The sequence below is a fragment of the Lissotriton helveticus genome, chromosome 7, assembly GCF_964261635.1.
Source record: "Lissotriton helveticus chromosome 7, aLisHel1.1, whole genome shotgun sequence".
NCBI lineage: Eukaryota > Metazoa > Chordata > Amphibia > Caudata > Salamandridae > Lissotriton > Lissotriton helveticus.
Window position 1 is genome coordinate 1,392,304,424 of NC_136068.1, and position 27,468 is coordinate 1,392,331,891.

General features: G+C 46.2%; 1 protein-coding gene across 2 annotated transcripts in view; it reads right to left on the minus strand.

Moving 5' to 3' along the window:
* The window catches only part of FOXK2 (forkhead box K2), a 389,544-nt gene that overhangs the window by 124,960 nt on the left and 237,116 nt on the right, over positions 1-27,468 (minus strand). For both annotated transcript variants that reach the window (XM_078654718.1, XM_078654719.1), the window contains exon 6: positions 19,915-20,090. In XM_078654718.1, coding sequence (XP_078510844.1) covers positions 19,915-20,090 — 176 coding nt within the window. The remainder of the gene's footprint in view (positions 1-19,914; positions 20,091-27,468) is intronic.

Sequence of the window (27,468 nt, forward strand, 5' to 3'; positions counted from 1 at the left end):
AATAATCATAATAGTCTGTACATTGTCTCAAGTCGGTTCATGTGGTGTCGCGCAAAATTACAGTGACTTATGACTGTATTGGATCGGTAGGGGGGGGGTTGGAGGAGGTAGTACTGAGGAGTGTGAGGTAGTGGTCATAATGTCAATGTCTCTGTGTGCTGTTGCGGGAGGGCTCCTGCGATTAGGCTGTACCTATCCATTCAGGAGAGATCGCTTGAGGATGTCAGAGCTGCTTTTTGAAATTTGAGTAGGAGGGTTTAGTCCTGATATGGAGTTCGAGATTATGGGCACATTTCCTGCAAAGGAACGGGATGCGTTTTTTTGTTAGTGGCTTTTCAGATGGATAAGGAGTAAGGTGTTGGTACTCCTTAGGCTTCTTGTCTGACCAGCCTTCTGGAGTTTGGCGGTCAGGTATGCAGGTTTTCCTGTGCGCAGCACTTTGTGGGTGAGGCAGGCAGTTCAGAAGTTGGCACGCATTTTGATTGGGAGCCATTTGAGTTCTCTGAGTGCCGGTGAGATGTGTTCATATTTTTTAACTCCGGACACCATTCTGGCTGCTGGGTTCAAAGTTGTTCTGAGCGGAGCTAGGTGCGATTTTGCTGATACTGTGAGGATTACATTCCCATATTCCAGTCTGGACAGCACCAGGGATTGAGTGGTTTGTTTGATGTCGTTCGGGGAATAAAGGGTTTTATTTTGTTGAGTAGTTTAAGGTTGATGAAGGCGCGCCTTGCGTTTTTCTTGATATGTTTGCTCATGTCTAATTTAGGGTCCAGAGTGATTCCCAGCGATTTGCATCATCAGCTAGGGGGGGGTTGTAGTTGAGAGCATCAACAGCTTTGAGCCATTCTATGATTTGTGGGTTATTCTCCTTGTTGGAGATGAGGAGGACTTCAGTCTTGTCTTGGTTTAGTTTTAGGTGGTTACGTGATAACCAGTGTTGGAATTATTTTAGAGTTTTGTTCAGTCTCTGAATGTTTGCCATGGATGAGGTTTCCAGATAGATCTGGGTATCTACTATGCTTAGTGCCTGAAGCTCACCCACTCTCCTCAGAGATGTGATAGCTATGAGGAAAGCTACCTTCCAAGTAAGAAATTGTATTTCACATCTATGTAATGGTTCAAAGGGTGGACCCATTAATCTGGCGAGGACAATGTTGAGATTCCACACTGGAGCAGGTGGAAGCTTTGGAGGAATTATTATTTTAAGTACTTCCATAAATGCTTTGATGACAGGCACTCTAAAAAGAGACAGATGTCTGTTCTGTAGGTATGCAGCAAGATGTAAGCGTATGGAAGAGTATGCTAAATTGGAACACTGCAGATGTAGTACATAGCAAATGATGTTTTGAACTGAAGCGTTGAGTGGCTCTGTTTGATTGTTATTACAGTATATCACAAATTGCTTCCACTTTGCTGCATAGCATGCTCTTGAGGTAGGACATCTAGCCTCTTTGATAATGTTCCTGCAGTCTGGCGGAAGATTAAGGTAGCCAAACTAAGATTTCAGGTGCCATATCGCAAGTTTGAGATGGCTGGGATCTGGATGTCTTACCTCTCTACAGCTCGGAGTGAGCAGACTGGGAGTGAAGTGTAGTTTTTGGTGAGGTACTACTGATAGCTCCAACAGGGTTGTGAACCAGGGTTGTCGAGCCCATGTGGCAGCAACTAGGATTAACGCCAGGGACGCCTGTCAGCTTCCGAACCACCAATGGAATGAGTGGGAGAGGCGGAAAAGGGTAGGCAAATATCCCTAACCAATTGATCCATAGTGCATTGCACTTGGACAATGGGTGTGGATGTCTGGATGCAAAGTTTGGGCATTTTGCGTTAGGTTTGTGGCAAACAGATCTATGTCCGTAAATCCCCACATTTAGAAAAATGGGAGGAGAACTTGAGGGTGGAGTTCCCATTCGTGGATCTGTTTGCAATCTGATTGTTTACTCCTGGAAGGTGTTCTGCAAGGAGAAACATGTTGTGATGTATAGCCCATTTCCAGATGTTCTGTGTTAGCTGTGATAGCTAGAGAGTGTGTGTCCCCCCCCTGTTTTTGTATGTAGTACATTGCTGTCATGTTATCTGTACGGATCAGCAAACACAAGGAGATGGACGGAGCGCTGAAACTTTTCAGACACTCACCCCCAGTCACAGATCTGGGTTCAATCCATCATCGTTCTTTAGCTCCATTCGCCACACCAGTTCAGAACAGATCAGGACAGCTTTGCCTACTAGATGAACTTGAAATGCTTTGAGCACTAGAAAAATTGCCAGCAGCTCTAGATGATTTATGTGAAGCTGCTTTTACTGCAGGTTCCACATGCCCTGAATTGTATGCGTCTGGAGATGAGCTCCCCAACCAGTGAGCGATGCGTATGCTGTTAGCACTATGTGTGGAACCGGTTCGATGAATGGCCGCCCTCTTTCAAAAGGTTTTGGGTATCACACCACAGCAGAGAGCGATGGGTGTGGCCGTCCACCAGTATTAGATCTGATAACAGACCCTGAGCACTGCTAAGCACTCCTGAAGGGGACACACGTGAAGTCTTAGGTAAGGTACTATTAGTATGCAAGATGCCATCATTAGTAACTGCATGAACACTCGAGCTGGCAATGAGTGTTGAGGCTGGGACTTGCAGAGTAGCGCCTGCCTGTTGCGGATTCTGGCCGGATTGGGATAGGCAAAGCCTTTTGTGTATTGATTGTGGCTCCCAGATACGCCTGTGTGTTGGATGGCTGTGGATAAGACTTGGACATGTTCATTGTGAATCCCAGATCGTGGAGCGACTGCACTGTTTTGTGAGTGTGATGGAGACAGCTTTGTTGCGAGCTGGCTTTTATGAGCTAGTCGTCTAGATATGGGATGACATGAATATGGTGTCTTCGAAAATGCGCTGCGACGGCTGCTAAACACTTGGTGAAAACTCTGGGTGAGGTATTTACTCCGAATAAGAGCACCTTGAACTGATAATGCTGTCCTGCTACTACGAACCTTAGGTATTTGAAAGGAGCAGGGTGTATTGGGATATGGAAATAGGCATCCTTTAAGTCCAGATTGGATAAAAAGTCGCCTTGTTGAAGGAGTGGAAGCAGTTGGAGAGTGACCATGTGAAAGTGATCCAATTGAATGTATAGATTTAGGTCTCTGATGTCTAGTATAGGCCTGAGAGAGCCGTCCTTCTTGGGAATTAAGAAATACAGGGAGTATACCCCGTTCCCTTGATGCTCTTTTTTCTAACAGGGTGAGAACTTTTTTTTTTAAAGGGGAAGATGATCCTGTGACATTGCATGTGTTCTTGGAAGAATGTTTGAGGGAGTGTCTAAGTTCCAGGCAGTAACCATACCGGATAATTTGTAGAACCCATTGGTCTGAGGTGATAGTATTCCAGACAGGTAGAAATTGGGAGAGACGTCCCCCAACAGGAGTGCAATGATCAGGGGGTAGCGGAAGGAAGTCACTGCTTGTTGTTTGCAGGGGAAGTGCGGGTTGAGCTGCCTCTGCCTCTCCCTTACCGTTGTTTCATCGAAACCCACCTCTAAAATAGCCTCTTCATGAGGGCGATTGGTTGTTGCCATTATAAGAGGCAGAGGGAGTCTCTGTGGATGTATTCTTGGAGCCACCCCTGTAAAAGGAGCGACAAAAGGATCCCCTATTCGAAGTTAACTGCAAAGCCCCCATTGATTTGGCGACCTGTGTTTTTCTTTATATGTTCCAACAAAGTGTCAACTGGTGGGCCAAAGAGGTGTTCCTTGTCAAATGGTTGGTTGAGAATAGAGGCTTGCACCTCAGGTTTAAATCCTGAAATTCTCGACCAAGCATGCCTGGTAGCAATACACTTGTATTTACTGCACGGGCTGCTGCGTCGAAGGCACACCTGATTGAGGTATTTGCGATTAATTTACCCTCCTGAATAAGGAGGTTAGCCTTTGATTTATGCTTATCAGGCAGGAATTGCATTCGCTTCTCCAACTCATCATAATGAGCCCTATCGTAGCAAGCTGACAAAGGTTGAGCATTAGCAATACGCCAATGATTGGCTGCTTGCGACGCTACCCTTTTGCCCGAGGCACCAATTAATTTGGACTCCTTATCAGAAGGATGGACCTCACCTGTGATCTGTGAGTTAGCTCTCTTGCGAGAGTTGGAAACTACCAGAGAGTCTAAAGGCAGCTGACCCTTAATATAGGTGGGGTCAGTAGGTGGAGGTTTATATTTTTTCTCAACCCGGAGTGTAATGATCCTTGCCTTCACAGGATCCTTAAAGATCTCATCTGTATGCTTAAGCATCCCTTTAAGCATTGGCACTGTATGAGTAACTTTCTGAGAGGAACTTAGGGTTTCAAATAAGAAATCCTCTTCTAAAGCCTCCTTATGCAGCTCCATCCCATGATAAGGAGCAGCCCTGTTAAGTAGCTCAATGTATCCTATGTTGCCGTCGGGTGGTGAGGGTGTGGACGGATATAAATCTGGGTCATTATTTGTGTCTGGGTCAGTGTCATAATGGTCCCATGGGTCAGTATCTTGTGGCCTATACTGATCCCCATTCCCTTCATCCTGTAGGTCAGGTGATAGTGGTGAATGTGTGGGTATGATGAGTAAATTTGGATCAGTGGGCGAGAGAGGTGGAATATAAGGTGGAGAAGGGTTAGTACCCACATTTTTCTTCTTTAGTGGAATGTGGTAATCCTCCAGCAGGCCCATTTGCCTTTTTTTTCCAGTAATTTGCCATGGATATGCCCAGTGTCTGGATTTATTACCAGTCTTTCTGTTTTGGATCCGAAGGTGGAACGTCGGACCAAGGCTCTTTTCACCAAGTCTTTTCTTTGGTTGCCTTTTTCAGCATCAAAATTGTCGGCTCCAAAGTCCTCTGCTCTGAGGATTTACTCTTAGATAACGGTGGAATGGTTACCAAAACATGCTTCAGCGCCAAAGGTTTCAGTTTGGCGCCGGTATGGGGTCGACTCAAGCCCGAACCGGAAGGTTTTTCTTCGTGCTTCAGCGCCGGGCCCGAGGGCGGGGCACTCAAAACTTATTTTCGGTGCCAAGCTTGGACCAAGGGCAGAGGAGGGACCTGAGCCTTTTTGCGTAACAAATAGTAGGGGAAGGAAGTCTCAGTACTCACAATACATTGACCGGGCGTCGGAGCTGGCTTCGGAGAAGTGTTCTTCCTCTACTTCGGCTTCCTGTGCTTGGGATTCCTCGTGGTCGGAGTCCTATCCGAAGAGATCCGGTGCGGAGCCACTTTGTTGATGCATTTCGTGATGTCGAGCCGAACGGTCACAAAGAGTCTTTTTCAAACGAACTGATCGGCATGCGTAGCAGTGTTTTTCATCGTGTTCAGGAGATAGCGAGAGGTTGCACACTTCGTGCAAGTCAGTGCGCAGAAACGTAGCGCAGCACACGGGACAGAGCATGAATGGAGTTCGTTCCATCGACGGCGGGTGAGCCCGGCACAGGTAGTCCCAACAGCCTTCCACAAGTGTTCCGATCGAAGGTCTTTGCCGAAACGATACATGGAGAATGGGAAACACGATCAAGAAACAATAAAGTCGAGGGTAGTGGATTGCGCAAAGGGAACCTGAGAAACAGTGCCGAACCATAGCACAGCAATTCACATCCGAACCAGATGGCGGAAAAAAACTAACAATGGAGTCAATGCCCATGCGCACTGTCACCAAAAGGAGGAGTCACCTACCTCGTGACTGGAAAATACTTCTTCGAACAAAAACAAAGTGCAAACATCCGGACCCAACACTAGATGGCGGGCTATGCACAGAATGTGATCTACAGCTCACATGCCTCGAACACATATTTACTTCTGACTGATTACCAAGATTAGACGCCATTCAAATTTACACATTAACAAAAAGGTCCTAATCTGAGCACATGTGATGTCCGGTGCAGTTAATGCATTGAAAACCTTGTCTTCAAAATTGATACGGACTGTGGCGCTATTTTAACTGTTTTAATTTACCGTCCCCCCTCTTCCATGCCTGCTTTTCCCTCAGCCCTAGCGGAGCAACTTGCCCCACTGGTTACAACTTATTCTAAAACCCTTCTCTTAGGGGATTTTAACCTTTGGTTCGACGCAGTAGAAGTAGATGCTCAAGCAGGAGAACTAAAAGACCTCCTGGTCGACCTTAACCTATGCCAGCACATTGAGTCTTCCACTCACCGGAAGGGTCACAGCCTTGACCAGGTATGGTCCTATGACCTTAATATATCCACGTTGGTCGCCGAACCATGTATCTGGTCAGACCACTACCTCATCCAATTCACCGTTTTGGCGAGCTGTGACAAGGCCTTGAGAGAAAACAACAACAAATTGTACAGAGTTCCCCTGATTAAGTCAACTATATCTAACCTCTCTCACGTAGAGTTTTGACCAGAAAGGTGAAGGTGCTACACCCTTTTGCGGAATTAAGGATACCTCACACAAGTCACCGGTTGGACGACCACTGTCATCCCACCCGATGATCGTACAGTGTCATCATTGGTGTCCCGCTCCTACGGCAGGCTGGCGATGCAATGCCTGTCGGGCAGCCCTAGGTGCTGCACTTTGTCGGAGTTCTTTTATTCCTTAGCCAATGGGTGTGTGAGTGTGAGGGGCCTAGAAAAGGTGCAATAGTGAGCGTGAGTGAAGTTTAAAAAAAGTCAGTAGGGTCCATTAGGCGAAGCTTTAATGTTATGGCTCACTGCTTTGTTAAAAGAAAAATTGAGGGGTATAGAGGCGTGGTAATAATGGTGACCAAACCTCATTCAACCCTCAGTCAAAGTGTGGTCGACATGTTTCTTGCCCCTACGGCAATTCGTCAGGACCAAAGTGCTCATATAATTGCTAACGATACCTCAATAATTGGAGGAATCGGATATACGACCTGGAGTATGTCGTGGGATCAACCCTCCATTGAAGCCCTCCCTGGGACTAGGAGAGGAGACAAAAGAAGTGTACAGTCAATCACTTGTCTATTTAAAATTGAACATTGTAGCACATCAAAAATTAACATGCAAGTGATGCGTTCTGAAGGGAAGAAATTAAACAGAACCCATCAGGGATAGATACTCATGTGAGAGAGGGTTAGAAAGTGTAGACAGAACGTGGAGAGACCGCGTCCTGCTAGTGACAGATGTGCTCCGCCAATCGCGTGCATAGTTGTATTTACATTTCTAGCGTATCATGCCGTGCTATATGTCATGTGAGTAACATGCAGGCGCCGCTAGGTGTGCGCATTAACACACAGGAAACAATTCGAATTAAAATTAAAGGGAAGGCACCGTGGTAACACTCTATCTCATAGGACTAGGCAAATCGTAGCGCCAGTGTGGTCAACAGTTCTTACAATCAGTAATCGAACACACCGGGGGGGGGAAAAGTGAAACAGGGGGAAAGGGAAATCTTACCAATGTCCCCTGGTCGGGGAGCCCACCGGCTGACCTGGTGGGGCCAGAACTATACGTAATTCACCTTAATTGTTTCAGGCATCAGGCATCTAGACACCTACCCCACCCACGTCGGTACCGTCACAGGACAGCCGGTGAGGCCTTGAGACCCCAGAAACTGGGGAAAATTAGGAAATGGAAGAGTATCAGTACTCCTGATTTTCTACACTCGCTAACTACAACCTTACCTTCTATTGTAGTTAGTCCAGACGAGATGGAGGAATCTATTTTCCATTGGATTGGAGGTGCTGCAGATCTGCACGCCCCATGGACTCTCCCTCCCCGCTCCCGCCCGAATAACACACACAGATGGTTTACCCCACAATTGCAGGCGGAAAAACTTGCAGTCCGTAAAAAAGAACGGATCTGGAGATCTAACTATTCTAAGCAGGATAGGGAGAACTACCGAACTGCTCGCAAAGAGTATCAAAAATCCATCTCGTCACAGAAAACCACTTATTTCTCTGAGCTTATTGCAAATTCGCAAAACAAAAGCAAAGATATCTTTAAGATGGTGAACGAGCTGTGTGACAGCGATAGAACTGTTCCTCCTGTTGTCCCCACTCAAGATATGTGTGATTCTTTAAACACATTCTTTATCAATAAAATTCTGGATATAAAACAAGGCATTATCAACTCCCCGGTCCCTCCTTCATTGGAGGACGCTTTTTTCAATCCTCACACACTTGAAGTTTTCCCATCAATTGACAACAAATTGCTGTCCCAACTGCTTACCCGAGTTAAATCAGGCTCCCCTGAGGATGTTTGTCCTCCATATATATATATAGAGAAATAGGACAAACCTTGCCTCAAACTATTTTATCTGTACTGAATTCCTCACTGGTGAGTGGCATGGTCCCCCCCCGATTCAAACAGGCCCTCCTTATTCCTCTATTAAAAAAACCTGGGGCTGATCCTCAAGCCTTGGTCAACTATAGACCAATCTCTCTACTTCCATATTTGTCGAAGATATTGGAAGCGCACATCTCCACATCTTTTTCCAAATTTATAGAGGATAGGGACTATCTTGAAACTAACCAAGCAGGTTTCCGTCCCTGTCACTCGACGGAATCTGTCATTTTGGCCGTTCAAAACACATTAAGATCAAATGCGGATAAAGGCATCCACCAGGCACTGGTTCTCCTTGATTTGTCGGCCGCGTTCGACACGGTTGATTTTTCTATTCTAATTAGCCGTGTCGAGCAGGCCGGCCTCAGGGGCGCTGCCCTTGAGTGGATCACTTCCTTTATCTCGAACCGCACTCAAGCGGTTCGCTTAGGGCCTTTCACTGCTTCAAGAACCACCTCCACTTGTGGGGTCCCACAGGGATCCTCACTTTCCCCTTTGCTTTTCAATTTGTATCTGCGCCCCCTCCTTCACCTTTTAAAACAATTCAATGTCACAATCTTTAATTATGCTGACGATTTACAGCTAATTTTCCCTCTGAATACTCCTGATTCAGTCGCCCACTTTCACCAAACTATGCTTATGATACAACGCTGGATGAGCTTAAACCACCTCAAGCTCAACCCGGGTAAAACAGAGTTAATTCTTCCCAGGGACAGCAGTATCAGCTGGGGTCCTCATTATTGGCCTTTGAGCCTTGGTCCTGCCCCAGTCCCTGCTTCTTCAGTGAAGAGCTTGGGTGTTACACTTGCATCGGATCTTTCATTAAAAGCTCAAGTCGGAGCAGTTGTTTCTGCTAGTTTTTACCAGATTAGGAAAATAAAAAAGATTGCACAATTTCTGACATACTCAGCCCTTATCCAGGTCACCATCGCACTGGTACTCTCCAGGCTGGACTTTTCTAATAGTCTGTACCTGGGCCTTCCATCTGGCCTTTTAAAAAGACTCCAACTAGTGCAGAACCAGGCAGCCAGACTTGTTCTTAAACAACCTAGGCGGTGTTCCATCAGGCCTGGCCTAGAAAAATTACACTGGCTGCCTGTATCTCAAAGAATCATGTTTAAGTCCGGCTGTATCATATACAAGAGTCTACAAAACATAGGGCCTCAGTTCATCAATCAGTTGGTCTCCAAATACAAGCCCACTCGCAATCTTAGATCCATCAATAAAGACTTGCTGGTTGTTCCCTCTTACAGGAGAAAGCGTCAGGGCGGCAGCTGTTTCCATTACTTAGCTGCTGTCCTATGGAACTCCCTACCACTTTCCCTTAGGCTCAGCCCAGACTTTCTAACTTTTAGACGTTCTTATAAAACTTGGCTGTTCAGACAGGCTTATTTTCAGTAAGTTGTTGTGTTAGGTTCCTACTTCTACAGCGCCATGAAGCCCATGGGCGTACGTGCGCTTTACAAAAAAACCCTAACATAACATAACAAGCATTAAATATGTTTTTTTCCCCAGAATGGTCTCCAAAGCTTTTTTTTCTAAGGCTCTGGAAGATCCCGGAGTAGATCCTTCATTCCCTCCCATGCTTGTGACTAAGCAATGCACTAGTTCATCAGTCTCTGCAGCAACCCAATGCATCTAGATGCTTACTTCTATGGTATTGGTGTGGCTCATGGTTTGTGTCCACATGAGCCACTATGGAGTCTGATTCAACATGTCACCCTACGTAAATAGGATCAGGTGGAGCCAACTTTTATTTTCTCTCTATCTGCAAATTGACAGATCCAACAACAGTGTGTTTTTTCCTCAGTCCACTACAAGGAACATTCAAGGAGTGTTCATCTTCTTCAGCACCCTGCACTGTTATGGTATGATGAAATGCAGCAGGGTATGGAACGCTGTCTCATCTGGCTGTGGTACTTCATCTAAATCATTAGTGACCTATTGGCTAAGCGTTTGTATTGTGTTCTGATAATAAGAATTTTGATGCTACCTGAATATCCTGTTAGTTGAGGTTGACCCTCTTGATGCCCAGGATTCTTTAACTCGTCTGACACTCTTTCTGGGGGTTGATCCTTTTATCAAATAGAAACTTATTTGAAGGGTTTAAAACTCCAGCTCTTTCTAATGATTTTTTATTTTACATCAATGGCACAGCCAATCCCTGGGTTGAATTAGTTAATTCTAAGTCATGTTGGAGAATTCTTAAAAGAAGCCTATCCTATGCACTGTGGGTTTTCTGTGCGATTTTTTAATTAGAAAATGTGTCCGGATCAAAGCCTTGGAATAATTGTAATGGTACCTCACATTTTTCCATTATATCCAAGTTAAGTACTATGGACAGATCCACATGCAAATCTTCCTTACATCCTCTCACTTCAAAAACTCGTAGTTGGGGTATTTCCAAAACTAAACCCACTCCTCTGAGTCATCCTCATATAACTGCGAATCAAAGATTGCTGCAAAGTGTTGCCCGACAGCAGCTCCACTTGGAAGGGGGCAGAGTTAGAAGAGATCATGGAGGCACACCAGCCTTCGCTTACATTGTAAGCATCCAAGTAGAAGTCAGAACTGAGTGAACATACCAAGCTCGTTTGCAATAGGGAACAGCCAGTGCAGAGTGTGCCAGGTACTAAGGAGAGAGATCATCTATAGAGCTCCTTTGGTAGCTGAACTGACACAGAAGGTAGTGGTGTAATGTACTTGTTGTTTTGGTGCACTTACAGTGTCAGGGCGATGTACCTGCTGGACTGGAAAGGTTTGGTGTCTGAAAAGGCACAGTGGGGTCAAGTCTTTCTCAGTACATCTGCTTCATAAGGGCCCTTTCTTTTTTGGGGAGAGGACACTCAAAGTGTGATAGAACACTAGGAAAGAAAGTCTTCTTCATTGCTTCTTGTGCAATGGTTCTCCACTCTGACTTCTTGGCACACTGCTTCTCCATTATCATCTTGGCAATGCAAGGGGAGGGCTTATGTAGGGGAGAAGATATAGGATGAGGCTACCCCCATCAAGGTGGAACTACAACACAAAGTCTGAAATTACCAGAGCTAAATGGAGTTTTTACTCAATGGACCAAATGAATCTAAAAATAGTTGAAGGTTTGGTCTCCTAATGGCAATCCGCTCCCAGGTGTTCCGGGTCCAATCCATGACAAGAGGGTTGGATTCTAACAAGAAAAATTGTCTTGTGAACAAGTACATTTATCTTCCCTGGGGTTGACTGCTTCAAACTGAATAGGGCCCAGTGAGGAAAAAGTGTACATTGAAGGATGCTCAGAGTGGTTTACCGCACTAGCTCAGTCAGAAAAGGGTTCTCCATGCATTGCAAAAGAGTGAGCTGTACTTACCTTCTTAATCTTCTCCCTGTTGAGGAAATCCATCTCTTTACGGGTGAGAGATCCCTTGTTTTTCATGACAGAGCAGGAGAGCGCCAGATTACATTCTACCATGAATACAATGCAGACAAGTTATGCAGGTCAGCAGCTGTAACAGGCCAATGGCACAACATGAATGACAAAGTTGACCCGCTGCCTAAGTAACCAAACCAAAAGCACAAAAGATACAAACAAGGTTCAATGTTTCTGGTTAAGAACCATCACCGGGACGAGGAGGCTTCCTGCGTGCATGACTGATGCATGTACACACAGTGTTGGCACAGTACGCCTTACATTGACAGTTTCAGAAGCAGTTTTTGGTCCTGTCATTCAGTGGAAAATATACTAACAATAATAGGTAAAAGCCAGAAAGTAAATGTACACAAATTCTCCTTATACTTTTCACAAAAGGAAAAAACAAGAGTAGTTTATAAGCCTTACTACTGGACATTCCATTCCCTCAACATTAATATTGGCCATATAAGTAGTGGTCAATAGGGACCAGAATGCATACATTAGCAAACCCAGACTAAGCAACACTTTACTGAGTATGGAAGGTGGCTAGTGCCTTGCAGACATTACTTGGATCTACACACCTCTCACTTGGGAGAAGGGAGATAAGATGTGGTTCAATGGAAGCAATCCATTAGCATTTACCTAAAAGAAAATACAGGCTACAAGATACACCATATACAAAGGAACTATGCACTGAACCGGAGATAGATTTTTCTGTAGAATCAAGACGCAGACCCAACAGACAAGACACTAAGTGTGCATCAGATGCAAGAAAGTAACATCCGAAATTTCCTGAACTCTGTCTAAATGCGGAGATGAGAGATCAGCATGTGTAGCAGACATACCTATGCCCATTAGACATATCCAAAGCCTCATCATAATCTTTCTTAAAGAAAAAAAAAGCTGAACAGAATCTTCGGCCTGCATAGGTGCACTTAAGAAAACGCAAGCAAATGCGATGAGCAGAGGGCATATTCACCGAGTGGAACAGCACCGATAAGCCTGCTGGTACCATGTGCACGTACAGCATCATTTCTGAGGGCAGGTCTCCAAAGAATGTTCGGATAACTAATGCCAACAATTGGTCGCTAAGAATATTTCAGAATGTCAGTCCAAAGCATGACAGTATTCAAAAGAACCTCAGTGATCTATAAATCAATAAGTGCTCTTTACTTTTCAAATTAACAAGTAATTTTGGAATACTATCAGAATAAGTGCTCAAATCAAATACACAAATCCATACCCCTCTTCAGAACCAAAACAAACTAAGGCAAGCATTCCTCAGCTTTGTGCATTCACTATAATGCAGGTTCAGATTCAGCAGGACACTGCAGACCTTATGGTAAATGCCACATACCTCAACTTTGACTTTTACCTTGACGAGAACCTAAGCTCAGAACCTCACAAATCTAGATGTGACAGCCTTTACAGTGACTGTTATATTGATAGAAGACAGTAATAATGCACCAGATAAAGGTATGGCAGAATGTGCTTCTCCATCTATTGCACCCTTTTTCCAGATGCATGCAAAGGAGTAGTTTCTTACCTGTAACTCCAGTTCTGTAGTAGGGTTATCTCTGTGATAGTTATAATCATGTGAATAGAGAATAGCACTTCAAAAGAAATAGTTTTTTAAGTTGTCCTCTTCTGCAATCCGGCATAGACACTTAAGACAAAATAAAAGACAAATAATGCAGCCTGAAACCAACAAGGCTACACTGGCCAGTACTTCATCTTGAAGTGAAAAAGATAGCCAAATAACAATTAAATGTAATCATATTGCTAAGTTTCATACACAGAGAAACTCCCCTTCACAAAGACCCTTTTTTCATGATAGAGATGAAGGGTTGGACAGACAAACCCCATAGGCTGCCATTATGTGTCTGTAAATGGATACCGTGCCTTTAAGGAACCGTTCAGAGAACCTCGGTATCCCATGATGCACAGCCAAAGGCTAGTTACTTTTAGTTCTTTTTGAAGGTGTATAAAGCCAGGCCTGCTGCATTCAGGATAGTACTGTTTCATCCCCCGGGGAGGAGGGTGGGTTGGTTATGACGATCACAGAGATACCCCTACTACAGAACTGGAGTTACGGGTAAGAAACTACTCCTTCTGTAGTAGGGGATCTCTGTGTATAGTCATAATCATGTGAATAGAATGGCAAAACCATCCCAAAAAACCAAGCCCCAGCGGTGGAAGAAATAGACAAACCCACTACTATGCAAATAGGTTCCTCAGGGAAGCCTGCCCAACCTGAGCATCTGCCCTGGCATCAGAGTCCAGGCAGTAGTGTTTAGCAAAGGTATGGACTGACTTCCAAGTGACAGCCTTACAGATTTCTGCAACAGGGACGTTACGGAGTAATGCCGCTGTAGCATCTTTACCTCTGGTAGAGTGAGCCTTAGGCTTACTAACTAGAGTCTTCTTAGCTTTCTGATAACAGTTGAATACAGGACACAATCCACCTAGAGATGGACTGCTTGGAGATAGCAAGACCAGTCCTGACGGATCCATAATTAACAAATAATTGATCTGATCTACAAATCTACGTAGTCTTATCTAAGTATAATTTCAACACCCTTCTCACATCGAGGGACCTCTCTCAGCCGGAGAGGACGGATGCTGAAAAAACGTGAGCAAAGTAATCGTTTGATTCACATGGAATTCTGACACCACCTTAGGAAGGAACTTTGGGTGAGTTCTCATGACAACCTTAGATGCATGAAACACAGTATAGGGCTCTTGACAACAGAGAGCCTGGATCTCACTCACCCTGCGAGCCGATGTTATAGCTACAAGGAAAGCTGCCTTCCAGGACAGATGCTGGAGAGAAGCCTTATGAAGGGGCTCAAAAGGCTCCCTCATTAGTCTAGACAGAATGAGGTGAAGGACGCCTAATAGGAGGAAACACCTTCTTCAAACCTTCCAGAAATTCTTTGATGACTGGGATTTGGAAAAAGGAAGTCTGTGAAGGGCATTTCCTATAGGCAGTTAAAACTGCTGTGTAACCTTCATGGAATGAAAATTAAGGCCAGATTGAGCCAAATGTAGTACGTACAGGAGAATGACATCCTCCTTGCAGGAGGTAGGGTCTGCATCCTTAGACGCGCACCAACTGCAAAATCTCTTCCATTTGTATGCGTAGGAAGTCCTTGTAGATGGTCTTTTCGCTTTGTTTAATATCTCCATGCAGTTCTGAGGGAGATTTAAATGTCCATACTGCACTAGCTCAGGAGCCATGCTGCCAAATTCAACAACGAGAGGTTGGGATGCACCATCTGCCCTCCGAACTTCGTGAGAAGGTCTGGCCGACAAAAAGTCGAAGATGCGGCAGGAGAGACCGGTGTAGGAGGTCGGTGAACCACCACTGCCAAGACCATTCCAGAGCAATGAGGATCATCTTGGCCCGGGACTGGGACAGCTTGATCAACACGGTCGGGATCAGGGGAATGGGTGGAAAAGCGTAGAGAAAGCTGTTCGATCCACAGTGCATTGGTAAAACCTGGAGGCGAAGTCTCGGCATTTGCTGTTTTCTGCAGTGGCAAACAGATCGATTCCTGGAGTGCCCCATCTTGCGAAGATCTCTCTTAACACCTCGTCGTTTAAGACCCATTTGTGATTTTCTTGAACGAGTCTGCCGAGTGCGTCTGCCTGAGCATTCTGCACACCTGCCAGATGAGTCGCCGGTATCGTCATATCCCTGGCCAGCAGCCAGTTCCAGATCGTCTGCGCTTCCCGAGACAGTGTGCGCGATCTTGAGCAACCCTGCTTGTTGAGGTAATACATTGTTGTTGTGTTGTCCGTCTGTACAAGCAGGGAACTAATTCGAAAAGATGGCTGGAAGGCTTTCAGGGCTAAATGAACCGCTCGGAGTTCCAGAAAGTTGATGTGATACGTGGTCTCCATCTGGGACAACGTGCCTTGTATCTGGAGGTGGTCCGAATGTGCTCCCCAGCCGTGGAGAGACGCATCTGCCACATTGGTCTGAGTCGGTATCTCTTTGTGGAACGGAATCCCTCTGAGAAGATTGTGAGGCGAACACCACCACTTCAGGGACTGGACGGCGTGTTGCGACAGTTGGATCCTGTCCTCCCAACTCCCTTGTTTCTGGTCCCACTGATCCTCCAGACATTCCTGCAGAGTCCGCATGTGGAGGCGTGCATGTGGAGTGAGAAGGTTACAAGAGGCCATGGAACCCAGGAGAGAGGACACACTCCTCACTGGCGGCGAAGGAACGGACATGAGAGTCTGAGCCTTCCGAAGGATTGATAAGCGTCGCTCCTCCGAAGGACACGCGCTTGCCTTGAGTGTATCGATGGAGGCTCCCAGGTACTGCAGACACTGAACAGGAGTCGGGACAGACTGAAAGATTGATGTGAATACCCAAACGATTCAACATAACGGCCGTCCTGTTGAAATGTAGCTGCGCTTACTGAAACCTGGAAGCTTTGATCAGCCAGTTGTCCAGGTACGGATAAACAAACACCTTGTTCTTCCTCAGGTGCGCTGCAACCACCGCCATGCACTTTGAAAAAGTCCTGGGCGCAGACTTCAGGCCCAATGGAAGCACTGTATATTGGTAATGATTTGTGCCGACTAGGAACCGCAGGAACTTCCGATGCTTCCTTGCAATGGACACATGAAAGTACGCGTCTTTCAGAACTATGGCGCATAACCAGTCCCCCTGATGTAGCGGAGGATAAATCTGGTGCAGGGACAGCATGCAGAACTTTTCTCTGCGAATCCATTTGTTCGCCGGACGCAAATCGAGAATGGGTCTGAATTTGTTTTTGTCCTTTTTGCGTACGAGAAAAAACCTGGAGAATAGACCTTTTCCCCTTTGAGGAGGAGGAACCAGTTCTATCGCCCGCTTAACAGGGTATCGGCCTCCACTTGAAGATCGCGCAACCGGTATTGTGAATGAACTGGTGGAATCAATGGCGGAGGGCTGGTGAAACGTAGACAGTATCCATTGCGAACAATATTCAGCACCCAATTGTCCCAAGTTATCTTTCTCCACTCTGCCAGATAATTTTGAATGCTTCCCCCCACCGGAGTGGGTAACAGAAGAGGGGGAAGTAACCTCTCAGGGATTAGAACCAGCGGGAGCCTTGTTCCCCGATGTTGACTGCTGGTTACCCCTGCCCCTCTGACGTCTCTGAAACGGTTGCCTCTGAAACTGCTGCTGCTGTTGCTACTGTCCAGCCTGATGGCCATGTCCACGTTGGAACCATTGAGAGGAGTAACAGCGTTGGTAGGGATAGAAACTCCTACGCTGCTCCTTAGGCTTTTCCAAGCCAACAGCCTTGAGGGCCTCAACTTCAGCTTTCATCCGAGCCATCTCCTCGTCCGCATGGGAACCAAAGAGGGTGGAACCCGAGAATGGGAGGTTAGTGATACACTGCTGGGCCTCCGGTTTCAAAGAGGTGAGACGCAACTATGAATGGCGTCGCAGAGTCACACCGTGACAATATCCATGGGCTGCAAGGAGAGAAGTTTCCGCAGCCGCACGGATAATCTGATAGAGACCATCAGAACTGTTGCAGAGACTGCCACAAGGAGCGGTTGTATCAGCCCAGAAGGGCAGTAGAGCTAGCTGCCTTAATCAAAGTGGCTGCAGTCTTCCCCCCCCGTAGTATCAAGCCTACGGCTTTCCTTGTCCGGTGGAACTGTGGTCGAAGGGGCCGTAGCGTGCTGCTTTTTCGCCGCCACCACAATAACTGAATGGGCGGGGGGTCCACCCGAAGAAATGCAGGGTCCAAGTCCGGGGGGGTGGTATTTCTTCTGAAGCCTCGAGGGTGCCAATTTCACTGAGGCAGGCGTCAGGAACAATTCCATCGCCGGTTCCTCAAACCCGGGTACCAAAAGAAGCAGAGGACGAGAGGCTTGCTTCTGCTGTAGTGTCTCAAAGATCACCGATGTAGTAAGAGGAGGCACGGACAGTGCAATGCTCAGTTTCGCAGCTCCCCTTACAAGAACCTCCTGAAACGTGGTAATGTAATCGACAGGTGACACTCTCAGAGGTGGAGAATCCCAGAGTAGGTATCTTCCTCCACTAGAGGACTCCGTGTCTCGAGTATATCTGGAACGTGACCTCTTGTGACGACGACAGCGAGATCTGGTAGAAGACTGATGCCGGCTGCGAGAGCGATTTCTTGGCCAGGATCGAGATCTTGGCCTTCTTGGTTCCACCGGGACCACTGGCACAGGTGGAGCCACCCGTGGCCGAGGAAGAGGCTGAGGTGCAGGAGGCGGTGGTGGTGGCGTCGGAGGAGGAGGAGGCGGAGTAGTAGGCGTCCTAGGCCGCAGTGATGACTGAAGAGGAGCCACAGGCTGAGCTGGTTCGGGTGACCTGGTTGGAGAATAGGTCCTGGAATACTCCGAGTCAGAGGTAGAAATTACCCTCCTTTGCTTGCGGGCAGGCTTGAAGAGGAAGCTCTGGAAGCGGTGCCCCTTGATGGCGAACGTCGATGCCTTCGCGATCTTGAACTCTCAGAAGTGGCGAGGCTGACCACAGAGGGTGACAGGTCTCTCGACGTCGAGCTCCGATGGTAACTCCTCGACGTCGACCATCACCTCAACTTTCTACGTGACGTCGACTTTCCACGTGACGTCGACTTTCCACGTGACGTCGACTTTCCACGTGACGTCGACTTTCCACGTGACGTCGACTTTCCACGTGACGTCGACTTTCCACGTGACGTCGACTTTCCACGTGACGTCGACTTTCCACGTGACGTTGAATGTTTTCTCAATGGTGACTGTTTGCGCGACGTCGATCTTCTCGTCGACCTGCGCGTCCATGGCGAACGGCGGTGTGTCCTCGAAAGCGAGCGCCGATATCTCCTGGACCCAGATCGATGGCGATGATGTGTCGACGTCGTCTGGGATGTCCTGGACGTCGACCTCATCCGAGGTCTCGACGTCCTTCTCCTCGACGCTGATCTTAGACGTCGTTTAGACCCAGAGCCCTGGGTCAACGGTGAGCATATCGTCATACCTGGTTTTGACGTAGTCGCCTTCGACGTCGACCGGGACCGGCATCGTTTCTGAACCTTTTTACGACTAGGGAGCCCCCCTAAAGGCCAACGTATGGGCTGTGGAAGAGAAAAGGCTCTCTCCATGCCCAGATGTCCCACCTGCAGCCTGTTGTCTTCTCTGCTCCAGGCCTTGATGGCAAATCTTCTCCCTGTCACGCAGGGTCCTCCTGGAGAAGGATTTACAGATGATGCAAAAGTCAGGAACATGAGATGTAGGAAGACTGAGTATACAAACTCTGTGAGAGTCTGACTTGGCCTTCTTCCTGCCACATTCTGGGCACTTGTCAAACAAAGATGCATTTTGACAAGAAAAATGTGGGCTAACTGCCCCATAAAGACAGCAAAAGGAAGGTGAAGGCCAAAGACGTAGAGTCAAACACTCAAACTAATAATAAAGCTAAAAAAATTAAAGATATACCACAAAAGGTAGAGCTCAATGCTCCAGGGTCCTGCTAGCAGGAGCCGGAAAAAAGAACTGAAAGTAACTGGCCTTTGGCTGTGCATCATGGGATACAGAGGGTCTCTGGAAGGTTCCTTAAAGGCACGGTATCCATTTACAGACATATAATGGCAGCTTTTTGGGGCTTGTCTGTCCAACCCTTCATCTCGATCATGAAAAAAGGGTCTTTGTGAAGGGGAGTTTCTCTATGTGTGAAACTTAGCAAAATGATTAAATTTAATTGTTATCTGGCTATCTTTTTCACTTCAGGATGAAGTACTGGCCAGTGTAGCCTTGTTGGTTTCAGGCTGCATTATTTGTCTTTTAATTTCTCATAAGTGTCTATGCAGGATTGCAGAAGAGGACAACTTAAGAGACTATTTCTATTGAAGTGCTCCAGGGACCACGCACATGGGCGGGACTATTCACATTATGACTATACACAGAGATCCCCTACTACAGAACCTAGGTGCAGCATGTAATATAATTTAGAGCACCACTATTCTCTCAAATGCCACCCCATATGTAAAATAACAGTAACAGAGTTACCACAATTTAATGACACTGAATGGGTTTTAAAAATACAGCACAACAATATTAGGCAACTTGAATTTACAATTACACAATCATGTTGCGAGTCAAAGATACAGTACATGAGCTATGCCTTTGCAGTCAAAGAGTTTGATACAATGCATTTTTGCAGGATAACACTTTATACTGCACTCTTAGTCAATTTAAAATATGATATATAATATCTTACCAGGTGCACTTTGTGCAAATCGTGCTTCTTGTATCACTGCTAGTTTTGGCTGAATAGTGCTAGCTTCTGGTTCCATAGGGACAGGAGAGCCTTCTCTCGACAGGCTTTCAGGAGTCTGGACTCCACTGGAGTGGGCAGATAAAACTCCTGAATGATTTGGAGAAGCTGGAGCACTTCTGTAGTTTCACAAAACAGAAAGTAATTTACTACTAGGTTAAATTCAGGAATTACAAATATACTTATAAAAACATAAGGATCTCTAGATATGACTAGGGATCCCGAAGAAGGTCAGTGTTTATACTGCCAAGGGTCACTTGCCAACGGCTAAATGAGCACAAAAGGGTACACAGAATTACAATATGTACCTAAAAAAGTGCAAGCAATATTTCACACATGACCCCCACAATGTGTTTGGCATTCCAAAAAGCATACATTTTAAAGTGCAGTGGTCACAAAATAACAAATGTCTTTCATGCAAGCCAAAGGGTTCTGAAGCTGGATGGGTTGAGAATGGATCTGTTATGATGTCTTGTGCTGATGAGTTATTGTGTGTTGTTGCAATGAGTTTTGATCCTGTGTGTTTTAGGTCAGATTTTGGTATTGTATTTATGGCATGCTTTGTTGTATGTAGTGGTTTCACTGTGATGTTGGTATTTTACAGTGTAGCATTTAAAGTTCTAGCGTTTTTTCTTTTTTAAGTTGTTTGTTTTGTCCTGTAGTTTTAATGTGCAGTTGAGCTGTGCTTCTTTTTCTCATTCAGGTTGCGATTGTTCAGGTCTAAGAAAAAGCTGCTTATATTCCTACGGTAATAAGGGGAAATATTGCGATTGACTTTTGACCCATAGGGGACAGCACGCAACTCATACTCTACCTCTCAGACAAGACCCCCAACACAAGAAACAAAGTCACTGCCTGCATGACCCAAGTCCCTAACTGGATGAAAGCCAATTGTCTCAAGCTCGACCAGCCTTCTCACCCCCAGACTCAAATGCATCCTACTCAACTGCAGATCGGCCCCAAGACACTCCTCCGACATCGCGGATCTCATCATAACAATGGATCTTGACCTAGCCATTCTGACTGAAACGTGGCTAACTGAAACTTCTACACCTATAATGGACATACTAGTCCCCCCAACTACCACATCATTAGACTCGACAGGACCGGCAAGACGGGCGGGGGAATCGCATGCATTCTTAGGAGCAACCTCGCCGTTACTAAAGTCACCTCCCCCTCCCTCACTTCCTGTGAACTCTTCTGCCTCGATATCTCCAGCGAGGGCAAACCTGTATGCGCTCTACATGTCATCTACCACCCGCCCGGGGACAACCTCACCTTCACCCAACAACTCATGGACACAATCTCATCCAACGCCGGTCGGCAGATCACTCAAATCTACCTGGGTGACTTCAATCTCCACTGGAACGATCAGAAAGACGCAGTGGTGAATAGTCTCAAAACTTTCCTTAATGCGCTTGACCTCACCCAAATCTGCAACAGCCCGACACACGACAAAGGCTCAATCCTCGACCTTATCGCCAAAGTGGACTCTACCCAACTGGGGGCGATCCGACCCTGTGACTGGTCAGACCACCACATTATCACTTTCTTCATCAACGAAAAAGTTAAACTTAACCCGGCTCAACCCACTAAATCCAAGATCTGGAAAAGGGACCTGAAGAATCTTAACCCTAACGCCTTGCCTTCCCACACCCGCAGTCTCCTCCTTCCCCCTTCGGGCGCCTCTGATGTTCAATCACTGACCGACCTCTACCTCGATTCTATGACCTCAATAATCAACGAAGCCGCCCCCCTGCAACTGAAGAGAGTCTCCACCAAGAACTCGAACCCTTGGTATGATGGTAGACTCAATGAAGACTGGCGTGCTATGCAAATGGCAGAGCGCACCTGGAGATCTGACCCCTCAGCACTGCACCTTAAAACGCTTAAGAACAAGAGAAATGCCTACTTTAGGAAAATCAAGCGCTCGAAATCTGACTTCTTTAGCCTCCAGCTGGACCAAGCAAAAAACCGACCAAGAAAACTGTTCGAACTAGTCAAAACTCAAACCAAGATGCAACCCTTACAATCAAACAGCACAACAAGCGATATTCCACACTGTGAAGACTTTTCAGCTTTCTTTAAGCTAAAGACCGACAACATAAGAAGTGATCTCCTCAATGATGTAAGCCGATACTCCAGCCCCATCAGCATGACTACCACTCAACCTAAAAACAACGCATCATGGACGTCCTTCGACACCTACTCTGAAGAAACAATTCACGAACTGCTCGGCACCTTGAAGCCCTCTAATCACCTCACAGACCCCCTACCTGCTAATGCTGTAAAAGGCTTCACACCCCTGCTCCTCCCACTCTGGACTAAAATCATTAACAGCTCCCTTCAACAAGGACTCATCCCAGACTCCCTCAAGGTGGGGCAAGTCACCCCTATACTCAAGAAACCTACAGCTGACCCAGCTGACCTATACAATTACCACCCTATCACCAATATCCCCACCTTGGCCAAACTGCTGGAAAAATGCGTACAACTCCAACTGACAAAACACATTGACCAGTTTGACCTCCTCAACCCTCATCAATCAGGCTTCCGAGCAAAACACAGCACGGAAACGGCTATGACGCACATAATTGACGACGCCCTCCAAATCCTTGATCGCAATGATTCCTGCCTCCTCATCCTTCTTGATCTCTCTTCAGCATTTGATACTGTCAAACATGAGAACCTACTGGAGCTGTTAAATACCAGAATGGGTTTATCCGGGACTGTTCTCAAATGGTTCACTTCCTTCCTACATAACCGGTCTCAGAAGTTCAAGATCAACAACATGCTGTCCTCATCTGTGCCTGTACCTTTAGGCGTCCCACAAGGATCTTCCCTGTCCCCCACATTGTTCAACTTCGTCATGGAACCACTCACCACTCTGCTTCAAGCATCTAATGTACACTTCCATATGTACGCCGATGACACTCAACTTTACCTCAAGCTACAATCCCCGGAAGACATCAAACTTCTGAACACCACACTCGGAAACACCCAATCATGGTTGGCTGATAATCACCTCAAACTAAATACTCTGAAAACTGAGTTCCTTCTGATCTCACCTCCGGCGAAAATCGCCATCACCCAAACCTGGCTCAATCACCTAACTGTGCTCAATGTCCAACTCACCATCGTGGAATCCGCGAAATCCTTAGGCATCACACTTGACGCCAACCTCAACATGCAGCAGCACATTAGCATAGCTACCAAAGGAGCTAATTTCCAAATCAACACTTTGAGGAAACTTAAACCCTTCTTCCCAGCTAAGGACTTCCAATCTGCTGTACAAGCCCTAGTCATCCCTCGCATAGACTACGGAATTGTGGCTCTCAGCGGACTCCCCCCCATCAACAACCGCACCCCTAAGAGCCTCCTTGAACGCTGCCGCGAGACTCATCACTGGTTCAAGAAAACATTTGCACATATCCCCTGACTTAAAATCCCTGAACTGGCTGCCTTTTGAAGCCAGAATACAGCTGAAAATTGCCTGTATGACACACTCGGCCGTACACCACAAGTCACCCAACTACCTCACTCAAAAGCTGACTATATCAGGAGGCTCGAGATCCAATAGATGTACAAAAAATCTCCTCCTGAAACCTCGAAGATTCCGGAAGGAAAAAACATACAAACGCTCCTTCTCAGGAATTGCACCCAGGATCTGGAATGCACTCCCTCCTGAAACCAGGCTTATCTCCTCCACTGCATTTTTTAAGAAAGAGGTAAAAGCCATCCTTATGGCCAAGTTCACCTGAACTCTATTGTTGTTGGATCAAAGACTTTGCACCGTTTCTTGTATTATAGGTTACCTGACTGTTTATTGGTATTATACTTTTAACTTGATTGCTATCCTATTTTGATACTCACTTACTACCGACTACTACATTGTACCCAATAGTTTGTTTAATCACCCTCTTGTTGCCCCTACCCCTTGTTTCTGTAAAGCGCTTTGATATCTGCAAAGATCTTGTTCGCGCTATCTAAAACTCTGAATAAATAAAAAACAAGACAGAAGTAGCAATCTTCGGCCAGAACCTCTCAACATGGGACTCCAACTGGTGGCTGGTCGAACTCAGACCCACACCCTGAGCCCATGCCAGGAACGTCAGAATAAGCAACAAAAGCAAACTGGACATGACCGTTCATGTCAACGTCATTGCATCCTAATTCCAGACCCTAAAGATGCTGAGGAAGATCTTCAAATGCATTCCAAGTAACACTAGAAAAACAAAATGGTTACTTACCAGTAGGAGTAGTTTTGCAGCTTGAAGAATTTTCTGGATTCACATCATTCCGCCATCTAGTGGTTGGGTCCGGAATTGTCTTTTTTTCGGTTGCTGTCGACCTCTATTTGGTGCCAGGTACGTCCCCTGTGTGACGTCAGACGGTATCCTGGATGGCGACGTGTGTGGTGGCCGTCTTCGGATTCTTTTTTCTGTTCTTATTGGCTTTGTAATTCTTGAGATGGTTTGAGAAATACGGATATAATTCATTGCTTCCCCACCTGTTTGTTTTTCTTATAGGGGAGGCTGGGTGAGTCGCATATGAATCCAGAAAATTCTTCAAGCTGCAAAACTACTCCTAAACAAAAAGATTTGTTGAGGGGTGCATCTGTGGTGATTGTCACAGATGGAATTGGGTTCCTGAAAGGTCTCCCTTGTGCTATGTCGTTGGATGCCCACCATTGTGTCTGTGCTTGCACCCTTTGTGTAACAACCACTAGATTCTCCCGACTTCCTGTGGCTTGAGACTAGCTGTTGGTGAGCCATTCTGTGAATAGGTGCATGTGTAGGCGAGTGTGAGGGATAAGTGGGATGCATGCTGCCATCATGCCCATTAGTTTGATTACTCTCCTCACTGTCGGAGACTGATTCCTCTGGTAGGGGGCTGTTTCGTTGTGGATAGCTTGTATCCTGGCCTGTGTGGGGTAAGCCTTTGCATTTGTTGTGTTAAATCTTGCTCCTAGTAAGGTGGTTTCTCTTTCTGGTGCTGTTGGAGATTTCTTGTGGTTTATTGAGTAACCCAGGACTTTTAGCGTTTGAATTAGTTTTTTTAACACGATTGTGACAGGTCTGTTTCGAGTGTCCCCTTATTAGCCAATCTTCTAAGTAGGTGTGGACGTGGATTCCTTCTCTTCTCAGGTGTGCCGCCACTGCGGCTAGACACTTTGTGAACACCCATGGAGCAGATTTTATGCCAAAAGGGAGTACCATGAATTGGTAGTGTATTCCGTTGTGCAGGAATCTTAGGTACTTTCCATGTCTTTTGTTCATAGGGATATGTAGGTAGGCGTCCTTGAGTTCTATTGTTGCCAAGTAATTCCCTTTTTGAATTTGTGGTATTATTTCTTGGAGGGTACACATTTTGAAGTGTTGTGTTCGTATGAACTTGTTTTGGAATCTTAAGTCCATGATTGGCCTTAGAGTTTGATCATGTTTGGGTACTAGGAAGTATGGCGAGTAATTTCCTTTGAACCATTCTTGCGTTGGTACCTTTTCTATTGCATGTTTGAGGTACAGCTCTTTGATCTCTGTGTTTAACTGTGATTGTTCCGCTCTTGTTAATCTTTTTGTTTTGGACGGATTTGCAGGTGGTGTTCTTGTGAATTCTATGCAGTAACTGTATTTAATCAAAATTAATATCCGATTGTCTGTTGTGCTCCTTTTCCATTGTCTGTGGAAGAAGGATATCCTTCCCCCCACCAGTGTTTTGTGTGAGTCCTTTTTCGGAATTAAGTCAGTTAGACCCATTTCCTCTTCCTCTAGAGGATTGGCCTCTTCCTCTGCCATTGCCTCTTCCCCGAAAGGGCTGCTTTTGTTGTTGTTGCCAACCTTGGTAGTAGACTGTTGGCCCATTTGTTGGTTTTGGTTCGGTCCTTGGGATTGTTGTGGTATTTGCTTCCCTTGACCAAAGGTGCCTCTACCTGTGGGCTTTCTGCTACTGAAACCTCCTCTTTTGAACGAACCTCTTTACTGTCCATTGCCCTTGCAGTTTCGTTGTCCTGTTTAATTTGCTGAAGGGATTCATCCACTTCTTTGCCAAATAGTGCTTCCCCATTGAACGGTCAATTAATAATTGATGTTTGAACTTCCGGCTTGAAACCACAAATTCTGAGCCAGGCGTGCCTTCGGAGAATGGTTCCTGTGCACATTTGCCTACTTGCAGTATCTGCTGCATCTAGAGCAGACTTTAGGCAGGTGTTAGCCACCTTTTTTCCTTCCTGGACAATAGATTTTGCCCTCTCTTTGTCCTCCTCAGGAAGTTTGTTAAGCAACTCTATCTCATCCCACTGCTGGTGGCCATATCTATTTAACAGTGCATTGGCGTTAGTGATACACCACTGTGTTGCTGCCTCCTTCTCCACACCATATCCATCCTTTTACTTTCTTTTTCTGGTGTGGGCTGGTGTTGGAGACTGCATTTGCTCTCCTTCTGGCAGTGGTGACAATGATGGAGTCAGATACTGTACTTCCCTGAATGTATTTAGGGTCTTTTGAGGAAGGTTTATACTTTTTCTTCACCCTGGGGGTTACCCCCTTGTTTGAAGCTGGTTCTTTGAAGGCTTATTTGCCTTGATCCAGGATACTGGGCAACATAGGTAGATACTGTGTTCCTTTTGTTGCAGATGCCAGGGTTTCCAGTAAGAAACATGTGTCCTCCTTTTCTTTCTCTAAGGGTACACCAAACTGATTTGCTGCCCTCTTTACAATGTCATTATAGAAAGCAATGTCATCTAGGGGGGAAGATTTGGAGGGGTAGCAGCAAATCTCCTCTTCTAGGCTCTGTGTCGTGGTCTTTCCATGTATCCTCAAAGGTTTTAGAGTTTTCCTCTTCCTCAGGTACGTCTCTGTATTCCTTGGGGTCTTGGCCTCGAGGTTCTGGTGTTGGAGGGAATTCGAAGATACCTTCTTCCTCTCCTTCGGCGTCTTCAGCCTCTTTGGCGTCAACACTCTCCGGTTTGGCAGCCGATTACTTGGGGATTTCAAAATCCTTCAGTGAGGCGACAAATTTTTTTTTCTTTTGCATGAGCGTAGCCATCTCCTCCTCAAGTCTTCTCCTTTCGACTTACAGGGCCCTCTCGGCATTGGAGGTCGGAGATGTTCTCTTCTTCCTGGCGCTGACGTTAGTCTTCGGCGGTGTTGTGCCCTTTTTCGCGGGTTCGTTGTCGACCCTTGGCTTCGGTGCCTTTGGCGATTTTCCCTCCTCTGTAACCTTTGGTAGGGTTCCGTGGGGTTCTTTTACTCGCAGCTGACCCTAGATCGCTTTTTTGCTCGGCGTCAGGGCTACCTTGGGCGTCTTATGCTCGTGACCCTTCGGTTCCGACGGATCTTTATGGTGTCTTACCTTCTTCTTTTTCGACTCCCTCGCCCACTTTTCGGCATGGATTTTACAGAGTCCTTTTTTAGGATCTCGCCGTCCGATCCTTTGTGTGTCTACTCTGCTGGAGCTCCCTGCTCTTCTTAGTCGCTAGAGAAACCCAGGTCCCTCATG